Raw genomic sequence first — 21,120 nt, 5'->3', positions numbered from 1 at the left:
GGTCCAACCAAAAGGGTGTGCAGGCTAGACACTTACATAGCAGTTTACAAATGCACACACATGCTGCAATGGCAGGCCTGAGACATGTTTACAGGGATGGCACAATAAGTGCTGCAGGCCCACTAGTAGCATTTAATTAACAGGCCGTGGGTACATGTAATACCACTTTGAGGGGAACTTACAACTAAATGAAATAAGCCAATTGGGTGTAAGCCAATTTGACCATGTTTAAAGGATAAGGCACAAGCATTTTAGCACTGGTTAGCAGTGGTAAAGCGTGCAGAGTCCTAAAAGCCAACAACAAACAGTTCAGAAAACAGGAGGGTGAAGGGAAAAGGTTTGGGGATGACCATGCAGAAAGGTCAAAGTCCAACAACGTAGTAACAAAACAGCAATCAAAATAAATTGAAAAGAATGCATTTTGAATATATTGTTTACAAATGTACTACTTTAACACCAAAGGTCTATGACAGCAATGAGGAAGATGTATTAGTTGGGCTGGACCCATGGCACAATGCTGCACAGTAGCGGGCTCAATTCTTTGTCGTGAGCTGCATCGACTTACTCAAGCAGGTTAAAAGGGCTTTGTGGAATGGAGTGTATATGGCCACATTCTTGAAAATGAGTGAGTGAGTGTGTGCTTAAGCAAGTGATTGAGATCATTTGTGCCACAGATACTGCAGAGGCACCCACTTGTTAGCACTAGACAACAATACTCAAGCTGAAATAAGCAGAAGGAATTTAAGGTTTTCAAACAGGGCTCCAAATGAGGGTCATTTGTTCTGACTTGCAGGTTCTAGAAAAAAAAATTCCAAAAATATAGGCCACAGACTTTAAAGTGACTGGCAGTCTTCATGAAGCATGGGGAAAAAGACACGCCTGACAACTGTGCTTTCCTTCTTGAGCTACCACTTGTACAGTTCACGATTGGTGGCCCTTTAGCAATTGGTGGAGTTATAAGGCTTTGACTCACAAATGGTAAGGAGCTCAAGAATTTCCATCTAAAATTATGAAGCACGGCATTTCAAGACGTTCAAATGATCAGTAAGGTGGATGAGAGTTCTAGTCTCTCAGTGTAGAAATATTATTTGATGGGGTGTATCATACTTTCGAAATTGTGGAGACCAACTGCAACAGCTTCAAAAAGCATAACTTTGGAGACTGACCAGGTCTAGGGAATCATGTTGATGTAGACATGGATGGTTGTGAGTGTAGTGGGAACCTATGTGCACATGGTGATCAGATAAGACTATCAAGTGTGGACTTAGTTGTATATTCTTTAAAGTTGTCGCATTATTAATAGATTTTCACTTCAGGTGCAATGCAGAGGCCAAATGTGTTAAAATCTGTCAAGATTCTCAAACAAACCACATTTAGGCAACATACTCAGTCATGGGCGTCCGCAGACATTTTTCCAGGGGGGGGCAAAATGTTAACGTCATCACCATCCTCCGACATGATGTGTGCCAGGTGGGGGACAAGAAACACTGGGGCGCAGAACTGGGATAGATTCAATTAAATGCCAGGAATCCAGGACATGTGACTGACCCTGCCACAGGCCAACAAACACCACCTGTAAGGAAAACGCTAAACTTTCTGACAAGGTGCTTTATCTCTGTCTGCTAGGTGTGCAGACTTCCGGGTCCTCGATCCAACACCAATCAAGGCTGTCTTCAGCACGATTCAATTCAGAATACTTTAAAACAGCCTATGATTAAAGCACCAGATTAATTATACTTTGTGCACAGTGTATGTTAGGGATTATTTGTAGCACACATATTTACCAATATTGGCTTCTTGGTGATAGAATTGATAACTTTTATCCAAAGATAAAGCACAACATCAAAGTTAGTCATAAATAATGCATCAATCACACACGCTAGTGATTCGCCAATGGGTGCTCCCTTTACTAGAATTCCCTGGGCATTGATAACTTTTACACACATTCAATTAATTTATACAAAACAAAATGTATAGGTCCAAATGTTAGCTATATTTTTTAAAAGAAACTTAGAGTCCCTCTACGTGCAGTCAATATCAAACTGACAACGTGCCCACGTTTAGGGATACAATAATGGCCAGCTCCCTTATACGGAAGCCTGGCACCGTAAAGGTGTGGCACAAGCGGCGCCCGCAGCGGCGGCACATCTCCGGTCCAAAAATGCTGAGTCTTGCACAGTGGTCGAACTGGGGGGAAAAAAGTAGGGGAATAGTGGGCGGAGAATCAAAGGGCGGGAATAAGCCAAGGATTGGATCTGTGGGTGGAGCCAGAGGTGTGGCCAGAATGTGCAGACATCCCAATTTTTAGTATTTGTTTGGCATTTCACTGCCCAGTTTAATCAATCAATGGATACACATGATTATTTAAGGTTATAATGAGTTATTGACATTAAAATATATTCACAAAGTGGGATATGCTTCTAATCACAGAATGTACCAAATACGATAAAATGTGGAAACACAAGCCATTTGTCTCCGAGCCATGGAGTTTCTGTCATCAGCACTACTCCCTTTTTCCACAACAGCAGTTCAAACATGAATGGCAAAATATCCTAGTTTGCAAATGTTTTCTCTAAAATTATGGCTCTGCCATATTTGCCTCATAATGCAAGATCTGCTGTATGATCTGACCATTTAAACTAATAAATTGTCTGTAGCTCAAACATATCAAAAGTTAATATAAAATGTGACTTGTGTTGCTGCGGAGTGGATGGCCTATTGAAAAGGTTGACTGATCACCTTTCTCACTGCTGCGTTTGTATGTTACACTGGTACTAATAAGGCAAAATCTTTCCAGACACTGTTAGCACGTGTACACACGTCAAAATAATAAAATATCTGAAAATATACTGCATTACGCTGCAGCCTTTCTTTTAATGCATAATTTAGTCAACACTACGGCATAATGTTGTCATCCTTTGCTGCATAATTAATTCCAGTGGCCCCACAGCAGGCAGCACATGTTAAAAGTGCTTGTGAATGAAGCCGGGTGACTGTAAGTTTGCGAACTTAGTTTGGTGTACGTGCAAATCCTGCATTGCCGATCCCTGGTGAGTTGCAGCTACTACTGCTGAAACAAGGCCAATGGAGGTACCTACGGGTGATGCAGACTGGCCTCAAGGGCAGGGCCAGACATAGCACTGGTGGTGTCCTGTGCATTAATGTTTGTTAGTGCCCTCCAATGACCACCTCTGCCATGGATTCCCTCACTACCACCCTTTAACTGTGCCCCCCAAGTTTCCATGACCACTCTCTCTCAGATGCATTTAATTTGATTTACAGTGCCACTCATACCATTGTAGGGTGTCAGAGCACTTTACATCACACACATTACACAGAGACAATCAATATGTGTGTAAATCACTGTATAGAAAATGTTACATAAGATTAAGGACTACAAGGTGTAGGAGTCACATGACAACCATACTAGTAGCCCGTATAGTTTTATAGTGATTGGTATGGAGAAACACAATACCCGGAATTTAAAACGTAATACCATGGTTGGGGGTTCTCCTTAACAATCAGAATTGATTTCTGTCCAAAAGAACACTTTTTGTGACATTAGGATAATCAAAGACTAGTGGGGGGGGGGAGTAGTGGGGGGGGACATAACGCTCTAATTTATACCTTGCAGTTTGTATTGCAGCTCTTAGATGACTGTAAATGTAAAAATGTAAATTGATACTTGTATAGCGCACTACTCACCCACAAGGGTCTCAAGGCGCTTGTACGAATACCGCTGTGGAACCCATCCTGGCTTTCCCTGTGAGGTGTCCACTCCTGGGCACCCCCAAGGTGGAGGCCAGGCATCCTTAGCGTTGTGGGGGCCGTTGTGGAGATTAAGCAAGCTATTGCCCAGAGTTGCAGAGTGGGACTCCATGATTGGAATAGGCACCGAGGCGAGAATTATCAGGTCCGTGGAATTTTTTAGCTCAAGACCCGCCGAGGCGGGGAATTGAACCCTGGTCCCGGGCTAGACCTCTGCATCAGGGTCTGCCGCTCCAACCATTGAGCCACACATCTCCACAGTTAATAGCTCACTGTTCTAAGTTAGGATTTTAACTAATAAACTGCAAGTAATAAAAGGATCTCTCTGACAAAAGCAGTAGCCCACTGACCTGTGCACTTTGTGATCTGCATGGCGCATGTTCTTTGCAGCTGGTACATTAACCCTCTGAGCTACCTTTCCATAAGTCAAAACTTCTACTAGACAAAATTCTGATCTCTCTCTAGGAAGAACATTAATCACCAGAGTCATCATGACATTTTTATGGTTGCCGAAAATTGCTGGAGGCCAGGAAGGAGGCAGCAAGCGTTTTTAAAACCATAATATACTTGCAAACATGATGCCTCCACCTAAAGTCAGCACCCGGTGCGGTCACACTGGTTGCACCACCCTAGAGCTGGCCCTTCTCAAGGGTCCTGCGACCTCAGTGACAGGGTCACTGTTGCTCTAGGGTGTGCTGCTTCATAGGCCTGCCCGCAAGACTGGAGGTGAACTTCAGTATGGATAGTGGTGGACAAGCCTTGAAGGTTAACCTACACTTGTCATGCTAGGGTCTACCTGCTGGTGCGAATACACCAGGACTTCTAAGGTGTTGCGAAGCCTTCTACAGTCTAGCATGTGATTGTGCTCTCGCAGGAGAGTGGTCTGATGGACTGTTATTAAGGCAAAACCTGGTTCCCAGTTCCAAATCCAGCAGCTCTGACCATAGTGCCACATCCTCTCCCCCACTGAACACCATACTGCCCCACTGAGAAAAACTCCCACTGTCTTCAACTACAACCCAATCATTGCCCGCTATAAACACCTGGATGCGGCTCAATTTAAATTACGCACTAGACAAGAGCAATATGCGGCCTACAAAAAAAAAGTAACAACATCCTGGAAAAAGCAAACACTTCTAGGGAATGCAAACTTTAGCAAACCATGGGAAAGGTAAGCAGGAACAACATGGTTACCTTAATGGTTTTGCACTCACTATTCAGAAATCAGTGAGTGCTTTTTCCTGAAAAGTTAAGGGCACGACTACAGGGCCCTGAATGGACCCATTTCAATGGCCATTGCTTATACCCTTACAAAAGGTAAGCAGTATGGTAAAAAGACCAAATCCCTGGACGCAGAGCTGCAGCACACATTTTGTTTTCCAATCCACACATTGTAGTACCTCCAGGATTGGTGCACTAGTTCCAAGTCCAGGGAAAACAAAGACAAGAAAACAAAAATATCGCTTCTCTGGCAAACTCTGTAAAAGTGGCGCTAATGTGTTTCAGTGTGAGTAAAATCAGTTTGGCCAGTTTGCTACCACTCTGTCTTACTTTATTTAGTTATTTATATATATTTAGCCTTTTATTCCCAATGCTGCACTTTGGAATTAAAATGTCAGAAAAATATGACATTTCCAGAAAAAGCGTCTTTCTTTTTTGGATCCATTTCACAGGGAAGCAAATAAGAGAAAGGAGCGGTAAGAGAGTTAGAACCCCCGTCTTGAAGTCACGGTTTTCTCGGGCGTCCGCAGGGGGGGCAAGGAGGGTCGCTCCAGGGGGGGGCAAGGGTCCCTCCTTGCCCCGCCCATCTGTATCGCTCAGGCACAGCTTGTAAAATGTATTATGCTGATTGTTGTGGTCAGAATGCAGAGGTTCACTAGGGAGAAGAGATGTAGCTGTCTATGCCTTGCACAGCAACTGAAAGAACAGTGGCATTGTTGAGGATATTTTTGCTGGTTAACAACCATATCTTCACTAGTCTGAAACGGGAAATTACATGGACTGGGAACTAAAACGTAGAAGATCTGCAGAGGCATAATGTATGGTGGGGCTGATGAACACTGTCTTATTTGCTAACAAGGCTATGAAGTACCCAAGGTATTTTCATAAAATTAGATCTAAAGGAATGTTGAATAACTTACATTAACTAACATTGAACATTAGTAAGATATCAAATTGTGTTGAATTAACTTTGTTGTTCTTAGTTCTGGAGACATTTTGAGAAATGGTATTCCTTCAACAGTTCTGGATCTTACCAGTATGTGTCACAACGATTCTTACACTTTTGAAGTTCATGAATGAGTTAAAACTGTCAATATGTCATAGCCATCAGCCCTAGCATATATGGCCCCTTGGGAAGGCCAAATGAGGTGCTGGTGTCACAGATATACCCTGGTGAGGAAAACCCCATTCACAGACTGGCCAAGCACCTAAATCACTGAGTCCTAAAAAAATAAACATAATAATCCAGACAATTGAGGTTGCAGCCCTCTCACATAGTTGAGCAAAAATATCTCTGACTGTTTGCACAGCTGAGCAAGTTGAAGAGATTCAAGAACTGAATTGTTTACTCAACAGAGCAAACATAACAAACAATAAGAGGTAATTATGAGCAAAGCTCCAAGCTGAAACCTATGTTCTGACTTATCATATAGTTGATTTAAGACCTTTTCAACAATGGCATGTACACTGGTGTGATGGTGTAAGTGAGCATGAATTCTGAATGAGCCACTTCATTTCATTCATTCTTCGCATGGGTATGGCACACAGCCCTTCATAAGAACGATACAGCACATTTGCTATAGATGTTCTGAAAGCTGCGGTATCCCACTTCTTACAAGAAACCCATCAGACAATGGATTTTGGCCATTAGGAACCTATTACTACTTCTGTGGAACCCAATGTCTCAACCCAATGTTCCTTTATTATGGAGTTATATATTGTGGGAAAGGGCACAACACCATACAGCCATTTGCCACCGATACCTCTAGATTGCAGGACATCGTTTTCGATTCTGGGGACAGTAAAGCTCCCTTTTGGCACTTGTGACTTTATACCATTGAGGTTTGGCGACTATACCAACCTCTACATCATCTGTTTTCAGCACAACACAGTCTTACACATTAACAATAAAAGGGGATATGGGCAGAGCACTAATTTGGCAAACAAAACAATGTACGGTTGTAATGGGATACCGGCAGCTTACTCTATAGTTTATTTGGTGAGCAGCATGACTCATGAAAAAATGGAGAAGAAGTAGAGGGATGTGGAATTCACACAGAAATACAGTGTTGAGAGACGTGCTGACTCTCCACAAAATGGCACATCATTGATGTGGGACATCTGATCGAAGGTTGTGGATCCAGGGACCTGGTACTTCTGCTTGTTAGGTAAGGCCATTTGGTAGAAGAGAGAGGACACATGCCAAAATGACTGTGATATAATTTGAAGGATAATGGTGGCTCCTTCTAGTCAGGTAGGAGACTTTACGTCAATGAGGCAGCATAAAAAGTACCAGTCGCCTATGAGTCAGAAATTGTTTGTGCTGTTTATAAGGAGAGACCTTTTTCCAGAGTTTGGATGGGGACTAAGCTTGGCAGGCCTTTTTAGATGAGGTTGAGAATTTCGAACTAAATTCTCTCTAACCAGAAGTAAGAGGAGTCCCCTCAGCTATACATTAAACATTGTGTCATGTACATATGTATTAAGACGTACACAAAATATTATATCACCAATTAGGGGAATCTATACAAACTGTGACAGAAGATGAGGACCTGAATAGTAGAGATGGACCATTTAAGGTGAAAGCTGTGAAAAGCTACCTCCAGGTACTGGAACTTTTTTTTGATAGAATATAGTACACAATACAATGTTCTGTTTTCAGAACTCAATGGCCAAAAGGAGATGCTATGTGTGATTGCCAGAGAGGTATAAACTTCCTTGCAAATGTGCTCCTGGAGCCTTCTCCTTTAGAGGTATGATTGAATGCTTTTCCAAAAGAATAAACATAATTCCACAGACGCTGGGGCCAGTAACACCTTTCCAAGAAAGGGAATACTTCACTTGCATTCACATATAGTTTCAACATTTTGATGCTGAATTCAGTGAACACGACATTATAGTTATGTATAATTCATTTTTACCGACCCCTTTTACCTTCATGTTACAGTATGTTTTTACCTTTATAACATTATTTATAGTTTTTAGTACATGTAGACCAGGCTCATTTATTGCACTTTCTATCCATTTTGTATTTATCTGGGAAACAATAATCATACAAATGTTCTAACTTAATAAGGAATATTTTCACAGCACTGGCATGCCTAATTAATATTGTGTATCCGTGTTCATGCAGAAGAACCATCTGCCATTATGGGTTGGCAGGACACTTAATATGTATGCTTCCTCCTACTCTAAGCATCGGGACCAGGAAGTGTTCACACACTCCTTCGTGCAATAGCTAATTGGACCTTTTTCCCTTGCCTCCGTCTTCACTATATTTCAGTTTTCTCCACATCTATTTCTTCTAAGTTACTCTTGTCCACGATACAATCCATTTGTTATTCCTGCGTAACACCAAATGAAAATGAATGTCCGTAGCTAAACTTCAATTGATATCATCTCCCAGACTCAAACATGTTTCATACACACTGGTGCCTTATGTTTCCTCGTCTTGTGCCATCAAAATAATTTTTATAGATGGTATAATTTTTCTTTTTAAGTGACAATGCTCCATTCATTTTAACATGATAAAATAAGTAGCTTGTTATGTTTGTATAGTCATGAAAACACCAAGGTGGTAGAATCAGCCAACAAGTTTCTTTTTCATTCATAATTGTACATCTATCAGCTTTGGAAAAAAACACAAGGAAAAACATAAAGAGATCTAAAAGTACACAACTCTTAATAAAAGTAGAAGCCAAGGTAAGAATGGATAACATAGGCTAGAAAGACATTTTAAATGTTGCTACTTTTTTTTATAATGAAAAAAGAAAACACATTTGAACATTATATGCAGTAGCATGCTTTTATTAACATTGATTCAGTTTTAGTGCCCATATATTCCCTACCTTTGGAGGTAGATGACAAAGTTGCTCGTTTAATGGCATATGTTTTTAGGCATCTTTCAAACATATCATCCCATAGACCAACCACTCCATCCTTTCCTCCGGATACGAATCCCTGCAGAAAATAGAATGGTTATTTTCAGAGTATGTTTGAGCTTCATAGCTAGATGAAAAGCCACAGCAGTGTATAACTCCCTTCTACTTATTAATTAATCCTGGTATGGTCTTAATGGTCAAACTGACCTCAGCCACAGCATCAAGGGGTGGAAATCCTACATTGCTGCCTTGGTTTAGTTGATTTACTTTTACCGAACATGGCTCTCACAGCATCTGCTTACATAAAACAAGCATTTACAATGCAACGGTCTCGCCTTTGCAAAAGTTAGAGCTATTGGCATTGTAAATGACAAAATTGTTTTTTATGTGTTGGTTTTGAAAACAGATAAATAAATGGCACTGTCATTTACAATGCCAATAGCTTAATCTCTCGCAAATGTGAGACTATTGCATTTGCACCCCCACACCCACACAGCGCCACACACACACACACACACACAGAGCCACACACACACACACACACAGAGCCACACACAGAGCCACACACACACAGCCACACACACAGACACAAACAAACACACACAGAGCGCCACACACACACACAGTGCCACACACACACACACACACAGCGGCACACACACACACAGCGACACACACAGCGACACATACACACACAGCGACACACACACAGAGCGCCAGGTGTGAGGGTGAGGGAGGGTGAGGGGGTGTGAGGGTGATTGAGGGTGAGTGTGGGTGTGCGAGGGTGAGAGGGTGAGGGAGGGTGTGTGAGGGTTAGAGGGTGAGGGAGGGTGTGTGAGGGTTAGAGGGTGTGTGAGGGTGAGGGGGTGTGTGAGGGTGAGGGGGTGTGTGAGGGTGAGGGGGTGTGTGAGGATGAGGGGGTGTGAGTGAGGGGTGTGAGAGTGAGGGTGAGTGAGGGTGAGGGGGTGTAAGGGTGAGGGGGTGTAAGGGTGAGGGTGGGTGAGGGAGGGTGAGGGGTGTGAGGGTGAGGGGTGTGAGGGTGTGTGAGGGGTGTGTGAGGGTGAGGGGGTGTGAGGGTGGGTGAGGGGGTGTGAGGGTGTGAGGGCGAGTGAGGGAGAGTGAGGGTGAGCGAGGGAGAGTGAGGGTGTGTGAGGGCGAGTGAGGGTGTGTGAGGGCGAGTGAGGGTGTGTGAGGGCGAGTGAGGGTGTGTGAGGGCGAGTGAGGGTGTGTGAGGGCGAGTGAGGGTGTGTGAAGGTGAGGGGGTGTGTGATAGTGAGGGGTTGTGAGGGGGTATGAGGGGTTGTGAGGTTGAGGGGGTGTGAGTGTGAGGGGGTGTGAGGGTGAGGGGGGGTGAGGGGGTGTGAGGGTGTCTGAGGGTGAGGGGGTCTGAGGGTGAGGGGGTGTGAGGGGGAGGGGGTGTGAGGGTGAGGGGGGGTGAGGGGGAGGTGAGGGTGAGGGGTGAGGGGGTGTGAAGGGGTGTGAGGGAGTGAAGGGGTGTGAGGGTGAGGGTGTGTGAGGGTGAGGGTGTGTGAGGGTGAGGCTTTGTGACGGTGAGGCTTTGTGAGGGGGTGTGAGGGTCTGTGAGAGTGGGGGGGTGTGAGGGTGAGGGTGGGTGAGGGGGTGTGAGGGTGGGTGAGGGGGTGTGAGGGGGTGTGAGGGGGTGGGGCTGTACGGGGAGGGGGTGAGGGTGTGTGAGGGTGAGTGGGTGAGGGTGTGTGAGGGTATGTGAGGGTAAGGGTGTGTGAGGGTGCGGTGGTGTGAGGGTGGGGGGGTGTGAGGGTGAGGCATCCTATGAATTATGTTACAAATAGGTCATCACTAGAGACCACATCTCAAAGTAGTGTGTGGTTTTCAGAATACCAGGATGCTGATGTAAAGCAAGCAGCCACCAGCAGCGTTCTCAAAAGACCCTTTGTACATTCTCAGTTACATCGCCTACAAAAAATGTGCAATATTGTATGGCCATTACAAGTGATGGAGAAAGCAGATTTGGAGCATGTTGGCTTCGGCAGCAGAACTGTTGGTCATTCCGATTTCATAAACATCTCCTAAAATTCCACTCAAATATTGATATGTATTTGGAGTGACAGCACTATCAGAATACATACATTTATGTTTTTTGCACTTTTTTGCACATTCATAAAGTACCAACAAGGCCAGTGCATTAAAGCGCTTTATATGAGCATCAGACTACATTACTCAGTCACTTTTTTCAATGTATTTATTAGACACTGAAGATGAAGTAATATTCCCAGAATCATATGACGCTGAGCTGGTGCCGGACTCGAACCTGGTTGCCCAGTTCCAAAGTTTGCAGCTCTAGCCGCCTCACCATATCTCCTTCTCCAGGCAACGCGCCCCTTTAGTTTTATATGAAAGCGTGGATGTGGCTGAAAAACCAAAAAGCTACTCATGTGACCCAAATCAATGATGGCACAAGTTAAGGTCTGCATACATTTTGCATTCCCAGCTTAGAAATATCATCTCCTTAGATTGACACGTATTGTTGTTTTACTCCACAGTGCATAGTGACGTTCATACGATCAGTAGTGCGCATTTGGAGATGGGCGCCTCGCGACAAAAAAATGGCTACGGAAGCCTGAGACGTAATTGAGCTCTGGCTCATAATCAAGCTCTAAAGCAATGCAACCTTGACCCCAACCTGCCCCCCATCCCAAAAAGGAACTGATCCCCAAGACTAACATCACACTTGACGGGATATCGTGCATACAACCTACTTTAGCAAAAACATGTTTATGTCTTTTTTGGAAGTGACAGTGGACTAGCCAAGTATTGTAAACATCTGGTTTAAAAACCTCGAACCAATGTACATTTCAGAGGCTCGCGCCCTTAATTAGAGGTGTTAGCGGTGACAGGTTATAAATAATTCAGACCCACGGTGGAAACAGTACCGAGGTACTCGGATGCTAATGTAAGCCGGACACAGATGCTGACGGAAGCTAAGGGTCGGGCACATTTAGGTCTGCCTGTTCGTTTCTGCACCTCTCGCAACGCCCGAGCCTCCCTCTCTGCTCGGTACAGCCTAAAAAGAGCACGTGCCTAAAGTCGGACGAGAATCCTTCCGAGCACGTTCAAAGAATATCAAAGCATATCCTCCTTGGCTGTAACTGCAAATGTAGCCAAGATATGTATTTGGAGTGACAGCACTATCAGAATACATACATTTATGTTGTTTGCACTTTTTTGCACGTTCATAAAGTACCAACAAGGCCAGTGCATTAGAGCGCTTTATATGAGCATCAGAGTACATTACTCAGTCACTTTTTTCAATGTATTTATTAGACACTGAAGATGAAGTAATATTCCCAGAATTATATGACGCTGAGCTGGTGCCAGACTCGAACCTGGTTGCCCAGTTCCAAAGTTTGCAGCTCTAGCCACCTCGCCATATCTCCTTCTCCAGGCAACGAGCCCCTTTAGTTTTATATGAAAGCGTGGATGTGGCTGAAAAACCAAAAAGCTACTCATGTGACCCAAATCAATGATGGCACAAGTTAAGGTCTGCATACATTTTGCATTCCCAGCTTAGAAATATCATCTCCTTAGATTCACCTGTATTGTTATTTTACTCCACAGTGCATAGTGACTATCATACGATCAATAGTGCGCATTTGGAGATGGGCGCCCCGAGACAAAAAAATGGCTACGGAAGCCTGAGACGAAATTGAGTTCTGGCTCATAATCGAGCTCTAAAGCAACGCAACCTCGACCCCAACCTGCCCCCCATCCCAAAAAGGAACTGATCCCCCAAGACTAACATCACACTTGTCGGGATATCGTGCATACAACCTACTTTAGCAAAAACATGTTTACGTCTTTTTTGGAAGTGACAGTGGACTAGCCAAGTATTGTAAACATCCGGTTTAAAAACCTCGAACCAATGTACATTTCAGAGGCTCGCGTCCTTAATTAGAGGTGTTAGCGGTGACAGGTTATAAATAATTCAGGCCCACGGTGGAAACAGTACCGAGGTACTCGGATGCTAATGTAAGCCGGACACAGATGCTGACGGCAGATAAGGGTCGGGCACATTTAGGTCTGCCTGCTCGTTTCTGCACCTCTCGCAACGCCCGAGCCTCCCTCTCGGCTCGGTCCCGGGCTTTGTTGAATCCAGACATTCCTTGCACGTTTCCTATCTTTCAGCAAAGACAGGGTTCTGGTCCACTGGGAAACAAGCTGCAACACGCTCGCTGACACGCATCACTGTCTGCGGCCAAGAAGACCGTAGAGAACCGGCAGAGGCCCACTCGATTAATGACGGGCAGATTAAGAGACCGAATGCGAGGGGACCCGAACAAAAGCCACCAGGAACCACCCCCTCCATCTATCACTGAACGCCATCGGGAAAACAACCCGGAGAAGTCAACCTCCCGGGTCAACAGTGCTCTTATCAGCAATCAGATGTCCTGGGGGCGACATGGAATCGTCTCAGCGGCAGATAAACAACAAGGTTGGAAAGGGTCTGCAGTTTAAAAAAGATTTTACTGCCTTTCCACCTCTCTTAATCAGGCATTGATTCTACCCTCCCAACAAGCATTTACAAGTGGGGTGGGAACGGGCACACGGACAGCGGGAGGGGAGGGGAGCACTCACCTGGACTTCTTCCGGCGGCGGTCGGCGTGGAGGAATGACCCAAAAAAACATTATAAAAAAAAAAAATAAACCACCGCCCACCGACGCATGACGTTTTATAAAGGGGCGGAGAGGGAAATAATCGCCGGAACGCCCACGAATCGCCTCGGACAATGACGGACGCCTCTCTCTTCCAATGGCTAGCCTCCATTTATGGAGCTAGCCAATGGAAAAGAGAGGCGGGACAAAGCCACATACTGTTCTCAAAAGATTTTGCCTGGGCGAACGCATCTGCGCAGCGGATTGACAGGCGAAACCTAAACAGTACCTTTATTTACCATTTACTTTTTGGCATTGCTATTCAAAAACAAGAAATGCGGACATTGTTTATGCTATCTGTAATAAATTCAGATTACATTTGTGTTACATACATTCAAAATATTTCTTTAGGGCCTCAACTCAGGTGTTTTCACTTCCAACACATGAAATACTATGAGTAGTGAGTTTGAGATCCACCAAGAGTAAACCGTACCTAATCAATAAGGGCAATGAATAAAGACAAAAAAACCTAATCAATAACAAATGAACACAAATAGTGATGAAAAATCAGAAACATGAAAAGTTTTTTCTGATGGACCATCAAAAACACCCATGCAAAAGGACCATTTAAAAGGATTTTGTGTTGACTGATCACAGCCGGGATAGGTTGTTTGAAAATTATTTTTCATGTTTCCTTTTGTCATCTGGAGGACATGTTGTATCTTCCTTCTTTAAGAGAGTGAAAGATGTGTTGGAGATGCTTTGTTTTGCTTCGAGGAGGTGGGGAGGTGTCATGTTGTGAGGACACTAGTACCCCTGCAATGCAGAGCCGCCCCAGGCCCACAGGCAGGACACTGGGTGTCCTTTCCTGCCCCAGGCACTGTACAAGAAGTGTAGGGAGAAGCAGGACTTTCCAGGACGGGATAGAGCAGAGGCAGCAGGGTTGGAGGTGAGCTTGCAGAGACATCGAGGAACAACTGAAGAAGAAAGGGTATGAATTATAAAGAATAGATTAGCAGAGTACTTGCATCCGTGTAGTCATTTACCTACAAATCCTGACACTACAATACTACACAGACAAGTGTCAAGAGACAAACCAGAGGGCCAAACGAAGTGCAATGGCAGTACATTCGGACAGTGTTATGTGGTCAAACGTCTTAAGTAAGAGAGAAAGCGCAGGAGTTGACAAAGAAAGGGGAGGCCCTTTGGGGGGTAGATTATTTTCTTCTTTTTCTACTGCAGAGTGATCTTTTGCCTGAGCTAGTGTGAGAGGGAGAGGGAGAAGGAGAGGGAGAGGGAGAGAGAGAGAGAGAGGGAGGGAGAGGGAGAGAGAGAGGGAGAGGGAGAGAGAGAGAGGAAATCACATTAACTCTTGGGAGGAGTGTAAAGGGTCTGTAAGACTGTGAGGCTAGATAAATCAGACAATCCTAAATAGTTATTTCGTAAGTTGTCTAATCATACAATTTAAGTACTGTAACAGATTCTTTTTGCATCCTTGATAGCAAAGGTATGCACATGTTTTTTTCAGATTTTTACTGAAGGTTTGGCTCAGGATAGTAACCTCTTCTCCACACCCTGTCTAGACTACAGACTTCTGATTTCAAATTTAATCTACCGTTCTTGGTCCTTTGCCACTGTTATGATGCCTTCTGATGCTTTCAACTAATGGAGTGGTGGTTGGAAAAGGGGGCAGAAATCCGTCACTGCTGGTTTCCTGTGGGAAGTATTCCTGTGGTGGTCGATGGTTAACAGCCACTTCCTACCTTCAATATTCTCCATTCTTGATATCTTTTTGTTATTGTTTTATTTTTTTATGTGTTGCTCTTTTGTTATCAAAAATACAACTCAACTAATTGTCAGGTATCCTATTAGCATATTGTCCTTGTTCAGCACTCTATATTTTGTCACACCATCTACTCCTCATTCACTTTTGATACAGAGATAAAGGTGGACAGGACCAACATGGGCAAACTCCAAGCCTGGAGATCCAGCCAGCCTGTCGTAGCTTGCGACCGTTCTTGGGAGCAGAAGGTGCTTCCAGTGTCCAGTGCCCTAAAGTTATACAGGTCTCCCTCCACTGAGCCAGTGATGGAACATTTGGGTCACTTTCACAAGGCTTAAAGTGACCCGGGTACGCCTGCACAGTAGAGTATTTGAAAACCTCTCCTTACCTTGGATCAGAACGTGAGTTCCGGTCCCTCCATGCACCAGCACCTCACCGGTGGTTGTAGTCATGTTCACACAAGCGTCACAGATCCTGAGGTCGAGAGGCCATGCTCTACTATGAACTAAGTGACTTATGACTATCCAGGCGGGAGCCCTTCAACCCCGTAGGATCAACAACACAGCTCAATGAAGGTTGCGCCCAAAAGATTTACTATTATTGGTTGCAGTACTCTGCCCCATCTGTCCCTGGCAGTAGTCCGAGCCACACCTACCTTCCAGGTGACAGATATGAGCTACCGGGCTGCGAGGAAGAGGGTGGGATGATGCAACTTTATGTAGTGATGCGTGGCAACTTTGTGCTCTAGTGATAATGCCGAAAATTATGTTTAAAATATATTACTTTAACCCTAAATGTGAGACACTTGGCAGGGCAGTTCTCAAAGCTTTACAAACTAACAAGTATATAAGACTATTGTCTCCTGGAATGGTTCACAGAGGAAAACTGGCGCATGTTTTGTTTTTAGGACTGCTTTCTTTTGGCATGACCCATAGTCTGTGAGCTGGAACAAGCATACTTGGCTTCTGTTCGATGCTCAGGTCACAAAGCTTCAACAATTCCTGAGTATCAAAAAAAAAAAGGCAGGATGGTCCACTCTTTCACAAACAAAAGCAAATTTACTACTTTGGGATATATCTTTAATAACGCCAATGACTAAATCCAAATTACTGAGCCCCATAAATGAGATTGGCAGTCAGGGATACTGTCTACTCACTTTAAGAGGAGCCAAGAAAGACAGCTAAGCTAAATGCATAGGGAATTCCTCCTGTTGGTTAAGTCAACAGTAACCGCCTTTAATAAAAAAGATAAACAAATGGTGAGCTAACATTACACTGATAAGAAAAGGCAAAGGCAATATGTACCACTGTGGCACATCACATAAGAAAACTAATCTTAAAACAAAATGGTGAAAGCAATGACTTGAAAACAGATGGAAAAGAGGGAATCCAGTCAAATGCAAGTGGGTCGCCAAATTTGCCTCCTTAAAATAGTTGGGTTAACAATCCATGGCCAACACTGTCAAAGGCAGCTGAAAGGTCTCACGCTATCACTGCACAGACACCACTGCCACAATACAGACATCTTCCAAAAGATAGACAAGCACGGATTACATACCTTGAAGAACAAATAAGCCCACTTCAAAGAAAATTATAAAAAACATAAGTGATTCTATGAACTTTTGAAGCTGCAGAGTGATTAGCCACTCTAGCAATTTTCCAACATGGAGTATGTCTCCCAATCAACCAAAAACTCTTTTGTTTCACAAGTTGCTTTTCCAAGATCAGGGTGTCAACTGCCCTCTTGAAACATCTCAAGACTAAGTAGAATTTATTGGGGGCGAAGAAATGTAGAATATTTTTTTTAGCAAAGAAGTAAGAAAGACCTAGGAAGCCAGTACAATAGTTATTTTTGACTAACAGGTGACAATGGGAGAAGGAAAGTGGTAGCAAAGTACTAAGTGAAGGGCATTGTGAAGTAATTAATGAACATTTAGGGATACATGATCAAAGGGCACCCATATATTTGTGATAATTAGTTAATCAAGATGCATTCTTATATAAATAGGGTTGGTGCGGAAAAAGGTGGCCATAGCATCATAGATATGATCTAAAAGAACAATTGTGAAGGGGAAGCTTTTTAGACCAGTACTAATTTTCTTCAGGGTGAAGTAGTATCAAGTGCTCTTTTTGACTGATACATGACCTGTAGGCTCTGAATTAACTCTGTAAAATGATTATAAGTGTTCAGATATGATCAACATCAAGGTTTCTAATTGCCATATTATTGTTTTCCTTTAGCTAGCTCCTCAAGGAACTAGGCAGAACAGATACATTTTAAAGGAACTAATTTTAGAGTTGCAAGTAATTCAAGAGTTTGTAATATATAGGTATTTACACTACAGCAGATACATGGTAAAATAGGGAGCAACAGACAGAAGGCAAGATATAGAGTTAAGAGAAGCCCTGTTGTTAGGTTACCTGAAACCCTTGTTGGGCAAATATGGACTTCCTCTCAAGCAACTATAGTTTAGGTTTAGCCGCCTTGTGATAGAAGACATTAAAGTAAAGTGGTAAATTTGCCACTGGCTCCTATAATCCCTATCTTGAATTAGCTTTGAAAGCGACTTCTGGCAATAATGGAAGTAACAAAAAGAGGCAGTTTGTCAATTGGAATGTGTGACCATCCCATTAGGGTCAGAGAATGTGGGTTGACAAATTATGCATACTTGGATATTACAAGACAAAGTTGTGGTATGGGACTTGCTTTTTCATTGACAAAGGGCCACATATTTGAAGTGTCCATTACGTGATATCCTTACGACCAGCACATCTACCATATTATCAGTCTATATGGAGAGGCAGACTCACTTAGGCAGCTGCCCACTAAGGGATGATTTGGGCTGCTTCAAATTGGTCATGATTGCAATTCTGACTCTTGATCAGACACTCTAGGGCTTTTAAAAAACATTTTAGGCATTTTAAGCTTTTGTACATTTGGTAACATCACTTAGTTTCCAGAGGAAATTTGTTTTCGTTGCTGACTGTTGAACAGACAGTATCACACCTTACCTAAGTGGGTCATTATTTGTTGTGAACAAAGAAAAATCTACAGGCTGAAATAAAATGCCCAGTAAAAACAAGTCTCACTAGATGCTGCGTTGTTTAAATACAACAAATGTATGAAAATACATCATAACGTGTACAAGAGATATTCACTTGCCACTCTACACATGTTTCCCACAATCCTGCACTTTTTGAACACTGTGATGAAAAGACATACCTTGTCTAAGGCATGCATAGCGAATACAGGTCCATCGTGGGCTTTCACGGTTTTAATGAGAATGACATCTTTCCAAATGTAAACATCGCCTGTGGCGGCTCCAGAGAAAACAAGATCTTCTGTCCTCCCATAAGCCACACACATCATGGTTTCCAGCTTTCCAACATTGCCAAAGGTTCCACGTTTGGGTGTCAATCCACCACCTTGACAAAAGAATATAATGATTTGTGTTGAAGCAATAACATACACAACATTCAAAAGAGTCTGCCCCTCCACCCCCGCAAAAAATATAGATTCTGTCTAAGTGTTTATGGTTTAAATTTATTTGATTGTCATTATTTCGTTTCACAACATGCCATATCGCGGTCTAAATTTGTAATGTATAATCCGATAATTTCAGTAATACCTACATGCACTCTGCATCAGAAATCTCAACCTGTCATCACGATAGATTGCTGACACTACATGTCCACTCTGGACTTCAAATTAAGATCTACTTTTAACCTCAGGATTTAGGGCTCCCACCACCGCCCACATAACGCAGGGAGAATAGGCGTTAATGAGAAACTTAGCCAAATAGGTTCTAGTGGACATAGTGGACATCGCAGGTGATAGATTAATTTCATGATAATATTCATTTATATCAAATTTAAAACACAGCATGTCAAAATAAACAAAGGTAATGGTGCAGAATTGAAAAACGTAGACATACAAAAATAGTGCATACGCCTACAGAAAGGAAAATATACTAACACAAAACCAAATGACATCAATGGTAAGTGGCCTGATACTCATCCTGACCATATAAAACAAGAAAATATGCTGCATCACTTTTTCTTTCTCAAACAATAAATACTAGCATTTGTCTCCAGCCTCAAAAGGAGATATGCATGTTTAAGTCTTTTACCAATTACATATGGTATTCATAGTTGGAGTGGTGGCTGGTGAACTTTAATACCAGTGGGCAATGAACAGTTCAGTCAAGCCGCACTAAGGGAGCACATAGAAACTACAGTCATCCCAAACCCCAAACCAAAAATGCACACACACTGTCGCTCTTTCTCTTTTCCTCCCTCCACCCCAAGCATCCACACACTGGAAAGTTAGGTAGGTTCTCTTTTATAGAAACGTTTGAAAATGAAATGATAACCCTATCCTATATATTTTGTAGGAAAATGTTTTCGCATAAAGTGTGTAAAACATCATAGGTTTTCCCTAGTAATTACCATGGGGTAATTGTCTTCTAATTGTTCAGTGGTTAATATCTGCGCAGATGGCTGCAGGTGGGGCCCATCAGCACTCACCTCTGGGGACTGGCACTTATTTTTCCTCATCAGATTTTCACCCAGAGCAAGAGAATGGAAAACACAAAAGAGCGAAAGGAGGAGGAAGAGAAAAACTGAAGAACAGCCTCTAAGGGAGAAAGTAGAAAACTGCAAGAGTGAGATAAGGGACTAGGGAGTGTCTTGGTAGTGGATGAAAGAGGGATTAGGGCAGTACATAATTTGAGACCGTGGTTTCCAGTGCTTGGTACCAGCACTTAATCGTCAACACTGGCACTTTGTCAGCTGCCATATGATGGCGCTGATTGAGCAATAAAAGATGAGAAGAACAACAGTTTAATAATTCAATATACATTAAAAACAACTGAAACCAGCCGCCCAAGCCATTCTTATGATTTATAAACAAGGGGTAACCCTGTGTCCCTCAGAACCTGGGTATATGCGATTAACAAACAAATTGGTTCTGTTGGGTAGCAAAAAACAATTCCTTTGGTAGAGGCTGAAGACAGCTCCAAAACATACAACAAGCACACACTCTCTGATAGACAAAGTTTTTATATATATTAAAAACAGAAAAAAGAGACAATATCCTGGAATTACTTCATTCCACTACATTGCTAGTCAATACGCTAAATTCGTGAATAGTGACAATAGTGATTAAGGTGACAAGTGCAATGTATATGGTGACACTTATATGCACAACAATTATTTACAATAAAACCACAAAGGGAAAAGGACCGGGGGGAGGAGGAAAACGAGGTATTTTCTTTCGTTTGTGAGGCCAGTCTTTTACAAGTAAATATTCCAAGGAAAACAAAATGGTTAATGTCCAAGTTCCTGGAGTTTAGCTTGGCCAAGGTAATAGCGTCGACGTTTCGACCCTGGTAGCGCCCCAGTTGGTGGTCGCGGCGGGTCTTTATCAAGACAAGGGGAAAGGAAATGGTCAGGTGGTGAGTTATTCCAGAGGGTCGCCCGTTGGTCAACCCTCGAAATGGTGTCAACCGCGATCTGAATCCGCGGTAAAGTTCAAGAATTTTAACACCGAACGCCAAAAACGAGCTGTCCGTGGGTAATGCTCGGAGCGCGGTTGACACCATTTCGAGGGTTGACCAACGGGCGACCCTCTGGAATAACTCACCACCTGACCGTTTCCTTTCCCCTTGTCTTGATAAAGACCCGCCGCGACCACCAACTGGGGCGCTATCAGGGTCGAAACGTCGACGCTATTACATTGGCCAAGCTAAACTCCAGGAACTTGGACATTAACCATTTTGTTTTCCTTGGAATATTTACTTGTAAAAGACTGGCCTCACAAACGACAGAAAATACC

General features: G+C 43.2%; 1 protein-coding gene across 1 annotated transcript in view; it reads right to left on the bottom strand.

Moving 5' to 3' along the window:
• EML6 (EMAP like 6) overlaps positions 1–21,120 on the bottom strand; it is a 928,771-nt gene that overhangs the window by 307,304 nt on the left and 600,347 nt on the right. Inside the window, exons 18-19 of the mRNA XM_078649484.1 lie at positions 18,508–18,710; positions 8,838–8,949 (exon numbers count right to left, since the gene is read on the bottom strand). Coding sequence (XP_078505610.1) covers positions 8,838–8,949; positions 18,508–18,710 — 315 coding nt within the window. The remainder of the gene's footprint in view (positions 1–8,837; positions 8,950–18,507; positions 18,711–21,120) is intronic.

Source organism: Lissotriton helveticus, chromosome 6 (genome assembly GCF_964261635.1).
Source record: "Lissotriton helveticus chromosome 6, aLisHel1.1, whole genome shotgun sequence".
Lineage (NCBI taxonomy): Eukaryota > Metazoa > Chordata > Amphibia > Caudata > Salamandridae > Lissotriton > Lissotriton helveticus.
The sequence above is the reverse complement of the archived record's forward strand: the minus strand, read 5'-3'. Positions and strand labels throughout refer to the sequence as shown.